The following is a 12,883-nucleotide window of genomic DNA, read 5'->3' as shown; positions in this document are numbered from 1 at the left end:
GGCACTTCCACTGAGCATGGACAAGTAAGAGGCCCCAGGAAACAGCCACATGGTGAGCTGAGTCCACAGTGCTTTAGCAGAAGGCAGGCAGACCTCCTCACATTGGCCAAAGCAATACAGATATGGATGGGTGCAGGGCAGCTATGTCCCAGGAGTACAAGCCTGAACACTTGGACCCTCTCCCAGTGCCCTTGCAATTAAGTTATTGTGCAATCTCTTTAGGAGGCTGTCTGGAGGGTTTAGCTACAAGGCCTGGGATTTTGGCATCTGGAAAGGACCAGGGGAAGCCTCGACTTTAAGCTATAGGGGGCAGTGCATCGTAGGGTTTCTGGGGTACTTTAAAGTTACTCTACTAAGTGGAGCCACTGGGCATTATACATAATGTCAACAGGGAAACTGAGCTCAAAGACTATGGGTTGCCTTTACCTGCAGCAGAAAGAGGACTGGGTTAGGAGTCACCACATGGCTCAGGCAGTGGCATCTCTTCCCTGGTTTCCCATTTCCTAATTCAAGGACGAGATCACTTCTAACGTCCCTTCCAGAACTGACAACCCAAAATGCAGAAGATGTGCAGCACAAATTAAGTCCTTGCATAGATGAACTTCTTAAACTCCTTTCCTCCAGATATTTATAATGTGCTCCACACCCCTCACACTCCTACTGACCATCTCATTTGGATGCTGATGGTCCTCCATAATCCTCCTGGCTTTCTGCTTGCCTCACTTCCATGTGCCCAGAAATTGGAATGCAGCCTCTCAAACTTCATTATGTTGACCTACTTCTCAAGAACTCACAAAAGCAGCCTACTAAGAATCCAGGTGCACACAGCTTTAATAGTTCCCTACCACGCCCCTCACCCTAACCAGACCCAACCTCGCTCGCACCTGGTGTGGATTTCTTCTTCCTTTGCCACCCAGGCCCTGTCCCCTCCTCCTAAGCCCTGCTGCAGGCTGACCTCTTTATGGAAACCTCGCCAAACTGGCACCATCCACACCACACCCGGTACTATTTCCTGTCCCTTCTAGATTTAATGCCTCGGGTAGCATTATATTTATCCACGGCTGCTTATATATATCCCAGTAACAATAGGCATAATTTACCTCTGGGATCTACAAGCAGACAAAAAGGGGCTAAGGAAAATCCCTAGCATGAAGGTTACTCAACTGCCATGCCCACAAAAGGGGGCACCTAGTTTTCCCTGGGAGTGGGAGAAGGGCTGAAAATATATACATATACACATAGTTTTTTAAAGCAATACTGGCGACTGAGTCCAAGACCTTCAGCTATGTCCCCAGACCTTTTATGTTTTATTTTGAGGCAAGGACTTAAATTGTACAGGCTGGATTGCACCTTGTGATCATCACCCCCGCAGCCTCCCAGAGTGCTGAGATCACAGGTGAATGCCACTCCATCTGGCTTATCTATATGTTTTATATATATCCTGTAGTCTACTATAGATAGCAAATAGTATTCAGTCAAGTATCATGTATCTGCACCTTTCTTTTCAACCTCAATTACACCTTATAGGATATATAGAGAAGATATAGCTCAGTGGCACAGTGCTTGCCTGGCAAGCGTGAGGTCCTGAGTTCGATTCCTGATCACACACAAACAAAGAAATGTTACTGGGATAATGAGCCCTTACCTAGCCCAACTTCATCCTGTTAGGAATTACCAAAGCCGAGCAAGGTTAGATAACTCATTCAGAGTCACACAGCTCATCCACAGAAGAGTCAAGAAGGAAACAGAGATGGGGTGGTGCCTCAGAGAGGGTTCTTTCCATGATAGATGATGATATTTCCACCAGCTGACTGGATCAGGCAAACCAAGGGCTCTTGGCATCATCCAGTTAGCCAATTCTGCCGTTTTCAGGTGGTGGAAATCTTTCCTGGCCATGCAAGAATCACAGGTCTAAAGAATAAGGGAGATTTCATAGTCTTGTCCTGAGAAAGAGCTGAAGGGCCCTTGGGTCACCATTTTTGACTGAATGTCTGAGGTTTGGGTTGAGATCCTGCTTAATGCCAGCCCACACTGGCCACTTTTAGGCTGCTGCCAAGGGTGGAGCCCCAAGCTCCAAGCACGCTGTGCAAAGTCCAAGACATTTAGCAGCTGAGAAGAAAGCATCACAGAGGATGCAGGCCACTGCTTCTTCCCCCTTAGACTCAATAAATCTCATGCCCTTCAGGCTGGTTCCATCATCAGTTATCATGACAACGCTCACATCTCGGTTAACCACACCACTGTGGAAGAGCAGCGGTGTGGATAATGTAAAAGTCATTGCTTTCTGGCATTAGAAAGCACAATAATGAATTTTTACCAACACTTAATTATGTTCTACAGAAGATAATATTAGAAAAAAACAGTGCTTGCCTTCCCTGAGCACATATTAACTGATGATAATGTGAGAGGAGCTGAGTTGGGAAAAGAACCAGACTTTAAACATTCATTATAGGTACTTATGGAGTGATAATCCACTCCCAAAAAAGATTCACTCAACAAACAGTTCATGGGGGAAGGGGTGGCCCGAAGTGTGTGGTAGTCACACTTGTGTGTGCTGGGAGTGGAGACAAGAGAAGGAGTGGCAAACATAAAAAGGAATCTTGGTACCCATCCTAAGGAGCGTCGCAGTCTCATGCAGTGGGTGGTGGTAAACAACTCACTACAACTAAGACGGAGAAATTCACTCTGGAAGCCCAGAAGAAGGAGAAGACTGATCTTGGGGAAGCTGGGAAGACTGCCTGATGAGGGCAGTTTATAGGTGCACCTGAAGGTAAATCCTAACGGAGGTCTGGTGAGGTGGCAGAAGACTGTAATCCCAGTATTCTCACAGGCTGGCAGGAGAGGGTCAGATGGCAAGTTTTAGTCCAGACTGGGCAGCTGAGTGACTTAATGAGAACCTGTCTCAAATTTAATAATAACAATAATAATAGGGCCAGGGATTTAGCTCAGCGGTATAAGTGCCTGCATAGTGAGCACAAGATCATGAGTTCGATCCCTGGTACCAGAAAAACCCCAAAAAACAAAGTAATAATAAAAAGCTCTAGGGATGCAGTTCAGTGTCAGAGCCCTGAGTTCAACCCCCATTACCACAGAAAGAAAGACAGACAGACAGACAGACAGACAGGAAGGAAGGAAGAAAGAAAGACACAGAGAGAGAGAGAGAGAGAAAGTTGGGCTGCCCAGGGAACAGTGAGGGTATGTGGAAAGGTACCCCAAACCGGTATGCTGGGATGAGAACTCCAGAAAGGAAGGAGACCCTCTTAGCTTGCTTCCTCAGAGCAAAAGCCAATGTTGTCAACCCCAACACCCCTTGCCATAGGCTCCCTGCTTGGCTCTCTACAAGACCGTTCTTGCCAAGGTTCTCCTGAAACAAGTTTCTTTCCATCCACCATTCCTGACAGCTAAAAAAAAAATTCATCTTAGGGAAAAAAATTCCATCCTGGCCACAGCAGTCTACTTTCACCCCAAACTTAATTCAGCACTAGTTTCCCTGGGATTCCCAGACCTGGGACTTTTCCTACGGGGCGACTGTTGTGTTTGGGGCCTTTCTCTTAGCCAGCGGCCCCTCCAAGCCCTTCCAATTTGCTGCTGTTTTCAAACCTGAGGGAAAAAGATGGAGAGAGGCAGCTCCCTCTGCCTCCGGCCTCTTTCCCTAGCTCTGCTAGTTCTGCGGTTAACGCTGGGCAATGATCCTACAAGCCTGGAATTTGAGGAATTTCCTGCTCTGAGTTCCCTGGAAGAGCTGAGAGAGACCTAGCAATTAGGCCTGGAGTTTCCACTCCTGCCTCCCTCCCTCCCTCCACCCAAGTTAAGTGCCCTGAGTGTAAAGCTCGGTTGAGGGGGCCAGCTTGGAGCTCAGCCTGGGTGCCTGGATGTGTCTACGGCTTTCACATTCAGCATGAACGTCACCCTACCAAGTCGCCCCCATCACCGCCACCTCCCTCTCCCTCCTCCCAGTCACCCAAAACTCAGCCAAAATGCTCCTTTGCCTGCCTGCCTGCGAGTGTAATAATAATAATACAGGACATACGCGGAGTTCATTCCTCCCTGAATCCATCTCGCCCTTCTGCAGTTGTCTAAGGGTAACTCCGTGCCTTTCCCCCCCTTCCTGTCCTCCTCCTCCAGCACTCTGGAGGCTAAGCTATGTCTCAGCTCTTTATTCCTCCTCCCTTCAGTGTGCTGTTTGTTCTTTGGTCTTTTGCCCCTTCTTTCTCGTTTCCCCTTTGCCTAGAGGTTCATCGTGTACTGACACCTCTGATTCGTTGGGAGGCTGCTCCAAGGGCCAGATCCTCTGGGCCTCTACTTCTTTGGTCCAAGGGACAGACATGGGATTAGGAATGGGAAGATGCTCCCAAGCTGGCTAAATGACCCTTATGTAACTTCTGTAACAGCAGAAGCAAATTTCTCTTTCTAATTATGTTTTGTTCAGGCTAATATTAAAATGGGTTCATATTCTCCCATGACACATCAATCGATGGCTGGATACCAGGTGCTGGGGCAAAAGCAATCTGGGATTTAAACACTTGCCACAACTTGTTCTAAAGCCAGTCCAGCTGTGCCATCAGCCTGGTCCCCTGCGAATGCAGCATCTCTATGGCCTTGAGGAAGACCAGCTCCCCCATCTCTGTCCTCTGTGCTCCCCGCTGTCCAGCTGTACAGTTTTGGGTTTGACTTTTTGTCTAGTTGTCCCATTCTCAACACCCTTCAGCATGTCCCATTATACATCAGGTTTTCTCTTTCCCTTGTATCAAGGGACATAACTGACTCTGGTGTGCCCAAAGCCCCACACAGGCGCTGGAAGCCAGCTCTCTGGCACCTCTCCTCTCTGCCCATCTCACGCACCCCCTCACACTCCATGCCCAGGTGGCCCCCGATTCACCCCTCAAGGTCTATGGCCACACTGCCCGCAGATCCCTCAGGGTCACCAGCCTCCCACAGCCCAGCTTCACACACTTGCTCATCCCCGCCTCTGCGTAGGCTGGACGGCTGGGGGACCAGCAGGCCCAGGCCTTCCTTGCAGGCTTCCTCTCAGCCATTCACTCTTGGCGATTCTGACCCAGGGTGAAGCTAAAATGGCAGTTTCCTGCTTCCCCTTCCTTCTGCCCCCAGTTCTTCCTCTCAGCACATTTTACCCGACTGAGAAGGCCCGGGCCCGGGTTAAAAAGGAAATCAAAGCTCTTCCCTGACTTCAATGGAAATGTTCACTATCTCCAGATTTCCTTCAACTCTCAAGATACGCGTCTTCTGAGGGTGCGAGCTGCCAGCTTCCCCTCCCCCCACATTCCCTTTAGACAAAGCTTTTCTGTCAGGGTTTTGACCCTTATGAAGATTTTCAACTGGTATCTTTTTCTCCCCCTTTTCCCCCCTTTCTCTCTAATTCTGAAGGATCTTTTGTCTTCTAAGGAAAAGAACTGAGGGATTGGAAGGCTGCTTTTTTTTTTTTTTTTGCCCTTGTAAGTAATTGGGGAAGTTGTGGTTTTTTTTTCTAAAATGATAGAAAGGGAAAAAACGTATTTTCCAAATTTTATTTTAAAAAAATTGATCCAGGCCTTGAGAAGGTGAAAAGGAAAATGAGATTTTTGAAAGGGAAAGAGAGGGCTGGGGATATAGCTCACTGGTAGTTACTGGTTTAGGATTCCCTCCCAAGCACTGCAAAGGAAGGAAGGAAGGAAGGAAGGAAGGAAGGAAGGAAGGAAGGAAGGAAGGAAGGAAGGAAAGGGGAGAAGAACGGAGGAAGGGAGGAAGGAGAAGGAGGAAGAGAGAGGGGAGGGAAAAGATAACAGAATATCAGAAAGTTGCAAAGACCTTGAGGGAAGAAGAGAAGAGATGCCTATTATCTGGACTGTGCATGCCTTACTTACCTAGAGGTAAGAAAAACTAGAATCTCACTCTGAGCAGTAAGGGCAGCTCGCAGGGGCTCGGTACAGCCACAGCAGACACACACTAAAAGCCGAGGTATAGTAAGAGCTCAGGGAATGTGGGCCTTAACAAAACAGGACTGCCATGGTTATCTTCCCTTTTTGTTTTCTCCCAGGAGAAAGATGAAAGGTTGGTTGGAAATCAGCCAGTGACAAAGCCACAAAGACCCCGGGGCCAGCCTCACCTGAGTGTGGACGGTTTGTGTAAGGCTGGTGGGCACAGCAGCCTCCTCTCTTATACCCTTCCGTCTTCCCTAGGGTTATTCCGTCCCTCCTGTGGCCAGGGAAAACTGATCTAAGGAAGTGCTGTCGGCTCTCAATTACTCACGCACAGGTTCTTCGCTTTGGAGGCTGTCCATGGAAAAATCCTAATCCCAGGCAGGCTGAGTCCCTTTGCCACCCAGGATGTCTCGGTTGTCAGTCTTGGTGTGAGCAGGGAATTAGAAACTCATTTAAATAGCAGTCCGAGTCAACCCTAATAAGCAAGGCAAATCTGATTATTATCATTATTATTATCACCATGATGGATTCCAAAGTTTGAACCAAAAAAAGAAGTTTAAAAAAATCAGGATAGCCGGGTGTTAGCCATGAGAAAACTTCCCCTTGTACTGGGTCCACTGGGTGTTATCTATATTTACAGACGGCCTTTAATCTGGACAGATCTCGGCAGCCTCTGGACCATCTTTACAGGGCTTCTGAAGGAAGATTAGAGACCATTCATATTATTCGTTTACTTAAAATAGCGGCTGACATTTTCATTGCTGTCTTACTATTTGCCAGACACTATGAAGTATGTTTTACATAACTTAACTCATTTAATTACTTCACTTGTTCCATGAAAGACTTGAAGCAAAGTATAAGGGCAATGATATAAATGTATTTGGTCAATGACACAAAAAGTAAGTTAAAAGAAGAATCTAAACCTTGGGTGGAGAAGGTAGGAAACCAGAGAACGAGAACAAGGAAGAAGAAATACACTGAGATGGAAGTAAAGTTAATAAACTATAAGCTTTACGTGAGATTCTAAATGCTGCATCAGAGATAAACCACACTGCTCACTGTTGAGTCTCCAAGCAGCCAACGCAAAAATGGGAAAATTCAAAATTCATGGCACAATTTATAGGGCCTATAAAATAAAAACCAACTGATGGCTTAGGAAAAGTACTACCCCAGAACTTCCACCTCCTCATAAAAGGACGCCGTGATGTTCTGAACCTTATCCTACACAACAATCCCTATCATAAACACCATGAGGAGTTTCAGAGGGCTGGTGCTCAGAACATTCCTCAAGACAGGCTGGTGGCACTGTGCCAAATGCTCAGCTCAGTAAAAGCAATTCCTGCAGGAGCCAAAACCAGTCTCAGTTCGAGACTGTCTGCCTGTCTGGCTTAGTCTGAGGATAAAACTGAGAGAATCTGCAGGAAAGAACTGGAGAGGTGGGTGATGACCATGGGAGGGAGAGCTGCAGACATAAAACAGGACTCTTCCAACTTAGCAGTTTTAGGCCCCAGCTCAGAGCTGCATCCTGAGATGAGAGGGAAAAGGACAAGCGGGCCTTCTCTGATATTCACGATGTCTCGGGAGAGGCGTCTCAAGGTAGGGGAGGCAGCCCTGGAAGGATTATTCCCCTGAGGAGATGACGTAAGGGAACAGCTAAGCTAGCTGTTGGGATGTCTGGGGTGGGAGGCAGGTGCCTGAGTGAGAATAATTTTAAAAAGAAAGAACTTTGGCACTAAAAAGAAAGAAAAAAATCTGTAATCTACTCTGTAGAGTATACCTAACCCCCAAAATACCAGCTTAGCTTTCGGCCATACTGAGGCTTGAGAAGATTAGCCTGGAAAAACTCCTTAGAGGCATTGACAGAGGCATCAGAGGTGGCGCTCAGCACAGCTAAGCAGCCCCCAACACAGCACCAGACCAGAAGGCCCGTCCCCGTTGGAGGACCAGGCATCTCCTCAGAGCAGGGGCTGCAGGGTGGCGGACACCCAGGGGAAGAGCACCTTGACCCTGGAAACAGCCAGCGCACAGAGTGATGGCTCCGCTCTCCATCGCGGGCTCAGTGTCCACAGATCTTCCGTGTATCTGGCTGAAGTTACTCTCCCCTACGAGCACCAGATTTTTCTAATAGTGAGGGAGAGCAAACTTGTCCAACCTTAGTCTGAGGAGCTGGGCTGGCGTGAGGAGGGCAGTCCCCACTGAAGGCCAGATGAGAGGGACGGCTGGGGTCCCCAGCTGCTGCTTTGAAATCCTCAGTCTTGAGTGAGGGAAAGGAGTGAAGGGTGGGAGAAGGCAGAGGTAGAAGTGGGCCGGAATCTCAGGCCCAGTCCCCTGACAATGGGCAGGAGTGTGGAACCTGCAGCCTGTTACTTAATTATCTCTGAATGGTTTTTGTTCCTGGCTTTAAACATTTACCCCTATTGGGTTTTCACGGCTTCACAAGCTCTCTATCTCCTTTTCTTTGCCGTTGCCATAGCAACAACTCCAGGCGTACAACTGCTCTCTGATTTTAAATAAAAGTTGAGGTCTCTCTCTCTCTCTCTGTGTGTGTCTCCTCCCCCTCCCTCTTCTCTCTTACCAGGGATGAGCTTTCTCTCTCATCTCCCCCTTCCTTTCACCTTCCTCTCCCAGTCTCCTTTTCCCCCACCCAGCCGTTTCCTTATCATCACCTCCTCTCATTTCTTCCTTTCACCTGCCTCCTCTCTAAACCCTCTCCCATATCTCCCTCTCTGGGTCTTCCAGGCTGGTCCTAATCCCCTGGTTACCATGACAGCAAGAAGGGGTCCTCAGAAGAGATGGGGCAGAGGTGGAAAGGAAGGGCCTGTCTGGGGAAGGTGGGGAATCTGCTGACAGCCCCAGGAGTGGCGTTATCCTATATCCTCACCGACCTCTCTGGGCCTCGAATCTCCCAGAGATTAATGGATAGCAGTCCCTTGTGTCACCCCCACCCTGCCCTGAGAAAGGGCTTTCCGACTCAAGCCCTGGTTGGTGGAGAGGGCACTGAGGAGAGCCTAGGAGAAAGTGTTTCTCCAGGGTGCGAGGGCTGGCTGAGAGAGGGGGGCTAACATGCAACTTCCAGCTCCCATCCCTCTCTCGGGCAGGGAGTCATTTATTTGTTACAGTCAGAGGGTTAGGGTTAAATCTATGATTCTCAACTGTACTTGAAGGTGCCCTAGGCCTCTAGGCAGAGAAGTCCCAGCAGCTGCTGCAAGGAAGCAGATGTGCCTGAGGAAAGAAGCCAGGAGGGGCAGCAGCACTTGGGATAGGACGCTGTCCTCGGTGACATCACGTGGATGTGGCTTTTACCGGCCTAGAGCAGAGACTTGCTGGATCTCCCAACAATCCTCACCCCAAACTTGAACTGTTCGGGGAGGAACAGAGAGCCTCCATCCATCCATCCCACCAAAAGGATCATCCAGGTAACTCTCTGCCACCTTCTTCTTTCCAAGTCCAAACCTTGGAGAGACAGGTAAGCTATCACTTGCGGGAAAACCATCATTTTTAAAATTAATGCACATTTTCAGTACATGTTCACACTCCTTGTGTGGAGGTGACACATGTATACAGCTCATCATAATTTCTGTTTTCATCCCCTTACCTTGCCTTCCCCTCCCTCCATCTTTCAATCTCTTCTCATTTGAGAAAGTATATTGTCTATCTTTTGTTTTGCTCTTTATTTTGAATTTTTCATGTAAGAGAAAGCATGTTATATTTACGCTTGGGTGTCTGGTTTCATTTCACTTAATATTATGGTCTCAAGGTACAGTACTAACGAAATCAACGTGGAGATTCCTCAAAAAACCAAAATTAGAAATTCCATTTGACCCAGCTATTCCCCTTTTAGATAACTTCCTGAAACAATTAAAGAGATTACATTACAATGAAACATGCATACCCATGTTTACAGCACACAATTCACTAATAGCTATATCATGGAAGAAGCCTGTATGTCCATTAATAGACGAATGGATAAAGACAGTGTAGTATCCACACACACAAGGAAGTACTACTATGCCATAAACATAAACTTGAGTCATCTGTAGGAAATCTTGTCATTCTAAAATGGGCTAGAGAACAAAATAGTTCCACCTCAAAATAATTCCATCTAAATTCATAATTGTCTCTGAATTTTATCAGATATGGGTCAAGGTTAAATAACTAGGTAAAGAGCTGGATTTGGAGATAGGGCACAGTGCCTGCCTGACAAGCATGAGGTCCTGAGTTCAATTTCCAATACCAAAAAAAGAGCTGGCTGTGGTGGAACATGCCTGCAATGCCAGTACTCTGGGAGGCTGAAGCAATAAGTTTACAAGTTTAACCCCAGCTTGGGCAATTTAGCAATTTATTGAGACCCTGATTTTAGAAAAACGGATGGCTGGAACATCAGAAGACTTATTTTTGGTTCCACCTTTTCCTCTGGATAGCTCAACGGCTCTCAGGTGTAGCAATTTCACTTTCCAGGGCACATCTGGAAATGCTGGAAGGATGCCGGCTTTTAGTGGTAGAGGCTAGGAATGCAACTAAATGTACTAACGTAGAGGTCAGTCCCCACAATGGTTAGCCGTCTCCATCCTCAGCAAGGCATTCTGACATCAGCTCCAATTTCTTTGTTCACAGACACAGATTTTTATTTTTGTTTTGCTTTGTTTTGTTTGTAGTACTGGAGACAACGCAGGGCCTTCCCACTGAGCTTCATCCTCAGCCCCCTATTTTTTTTTTTTTTTTTTTTAGACAGGATCTTTTTAAATTGTTAAACTGCCAGGTTGGGTTAGAACTTGGGCTCCTCCTGCATCAGCCTCCCCAGAGTGCAGGTATGTTCCATCACTCTGGCTAGATTAGCATTTCACGCTCACCCTTGCACTGAACACACGTCCTAAGCGATGATCCTGTAAGGGTTTTCACCTTACGTTCACCATTCCCACTAATAGGAGAGGCCAATGAAGATCTTATGAATTCTATGTGCTACTTAGAGAAATGGACTTGACTAAAGTCACAAAGAAAATCAAGGAGAAAACGGAACCTGAACCCAGGTCTCCTGATTATAAATCCAAAGTTGTTTTCATTACTCTGCACCATAAAATGATAGGGTTCAACTAAACGACAAGCATACACACCGTACACTTAAAGCACCTCAGACACCATCCCACGGATGGTACACAGATCATCTGATACAGTCCTTGCCATCACGCCACGCTGAAGGTACCCTTCTGGGAGGGGGTGAAGGGAGAAGCACAAGGTCACAGTGCTAGGAGACGGCAGGTCCTCAACTGAAACAGAGCAGTCTTAACCCCAGAACCTGCCCTTCACTCAGAAGCTGAAGAACAAGGTCCTGCCAGCCCTCGGGCCTAGTGGCCTCATTTAACAAGCTCTCCATTTCACAGCTGAACAGACTGAAGCTCCTGGAAGAACAGGAGTTGTCCAGGAAGAAGCTTTTCGAGAAGTGGAGAAATCCAGGTCACCAATTCCTACACCCAAGATCAACTCTCACCTACCCCAGGGAGGTGGGTGGTGGGAAGAGGTAGAAAATGTGCTGTATTAAAACAACAGACCAAAGTCCAAAATCTCCAGAACTGAAGTTGATAGGAAAGTGGTGGTGGTGGTGGTGGATCTGGAGAAAGAACTTGTGGGCAAGGGCTGGGGATTTAGCTCAGTGGCATAAGCACCTGCCTTGCAAGCAGGCAGTCGTGAGTTTGATCCCCGGTACCTATAAAAACGAAAAAGACAAAAAAAAAAAAAAAAAAAGAACTTGTGGGCAGCAGAATGAAACGTTTCCTCCAGATGAAAACTGGGAAAGAATTTGCTGGTAAGGGAGGGCTGGGGTCTCAGGCTAGGCAGAGAAGGGGGCTTCTGGACAAGGTCACTGGGATATGCTCACATCCGGCTTTCCTGACCTCCACTTCCCTCTGAGCCTGGCCATTTATCCCCTCCCCTAGCTAACAAGATTCCCTTCAGCTCCCTCACTTTACACACAGCCTGGCTGGAAAAGAAAGGCTGCAACCCGTACCCCATCACCCTCCCTAGCCACCAGCATCCCTAGATTTCAAGACATCTCTGCTGGGTCCAGCCTGTCCCTGAAGAATAGGCAAGGAGACCCCTGCCCCTGCTCCACAAGCCTCAGGAAATGCCTGAATCTGCTCCCACCAGGGCAGTCTTTGAGGAAACCCCAGTGACCCCCACAAAGCACAGCTCCTCTCCCTCTGGGGGCTCCTTAGACACTTAAAGGGCCCTACTCTACAGATGAGGAAAAGAGGCCCCATCTGAGCCCCACCCCGACTCTCAGAGGGGGCCCTGGCAGAGCTTATGAAAAAGCCTAGGGTTTGTTGTTTGTTGGTTGTGTTTTGTTATGAACCAAACATAATCCAGGGCCTTAGGGAACTTGCAATCTGGCTGGAAAACTGAAAGGTCAGTGCTTTAAAACCGAGTGTAAACTGAGCCTGTAAAATGAGCTAAAAGGGAGGGTTAGTTGGGAAGGGCTCTCTGGAGGAGGAAACCTTCCTAGTGCAGGCCCAGTGCAGGAGGCTTGGTGGGGTTTTGGGCTGAAGCTGAGACCTGTAGAGCAGAGCTTTGGGTCTTTACAGTCAGATTCCTGTGAGCTGGGAGTGGGTGGCCCTGGTTTTCATCCCCCTTCCTGCCCCCCCCCCCCCGCCCCGTTCTGGTTGGCCTCTGGGATGATTAAAACCAAAAGAATTTTAAATGTCTGGAATTCACTTTTTCACCACTGATGCCATTTGCTTATTTTCTCTCTCTCTCCCCTCCCTTGTAATTTCTTCTCTTGGGAGAGCTATCTGTTTGCTTCACTCCTTTCTTCTGGCCCAGTTTGCTCTGAGATGATTCCCAGTACACACCAGTTAACTTTTGTTTTTATTTTGGAGGGAGGAGGGAGGGGGCTGGGTGTCTCAGGCAAAGGGGAGGGAGGAAGGCAGAGTGGAGGGGCCTTGATCTTGCTGGCGAAAGTTCCCAGAAAAAGA

The 12,883-nt window shown here is 47.8% G+C and overlaps 1 protein-coding gene and 1 long non-coding RNA gene across 4 annotated transcripts in view; one reads left to right on the top strand and one right to left on the bottom strand.

Moving 5' to 3' along the window:
* Kirrel1 (kirre like nephrin family adhesion molecule 1) overlaps positions 1-12,883 on the bottom strand; it is a 97,465-nt gene that overhangs the window by 68,343 nt on the left and 16,239 nt on the right. Inside the window, exon 1 of one of the 3 annotated variants that reach the window (XM_063253462.1) lies at positions 6,247-9,090. The exons of the other annotated variants lie outside the window; for them this stretch is intronic. Coding sequence (XP_063109532.1) covers positions 6,247-6,277 — 31 coding nt within the window. The 5' untranslated portion in view covers positions 6,278-9,090. Of the gene's footprint in view, positions 1-6,246; positions 9,091-12,883 lie in introns of those variants that run through there. 3 annotated transcript variants of the gene reach the window in all.
* Positions 7,266-11,660, top strand: LOC134476945 (uncharacterized). The gene is made up of 2 exons (XR_010048792.1): positions 7,266-7,354; positions 9,083-11,660. It is a non-coding gene; the product is annotated as an uncharacterized LOC134476945 (long non-coding RNA).

The sequence above is a fragment of the Cavia porcellus genome, unplaced genomic scaffold, assembly GCF_034190915.1.
Source record: "Cavia porcellus strain 051 isolate PalLab524CR breed Dunkin Hartley unplaced genomic scaffold, mCavPor4.1 scaffold_7, whole genome shotgun sequence".
NCBI classification, from domain to species: Eukaryota; Metazoa; Chordata; class Mammalia; order Rodentia; family Caviidae; genus Cavia; species Cavia porcellus.
The sequence above is the reverse complement of the archived record's forward strand: the minus strand, read 5'-3'. Positions and strand labels throughout refer to the sequence as shown.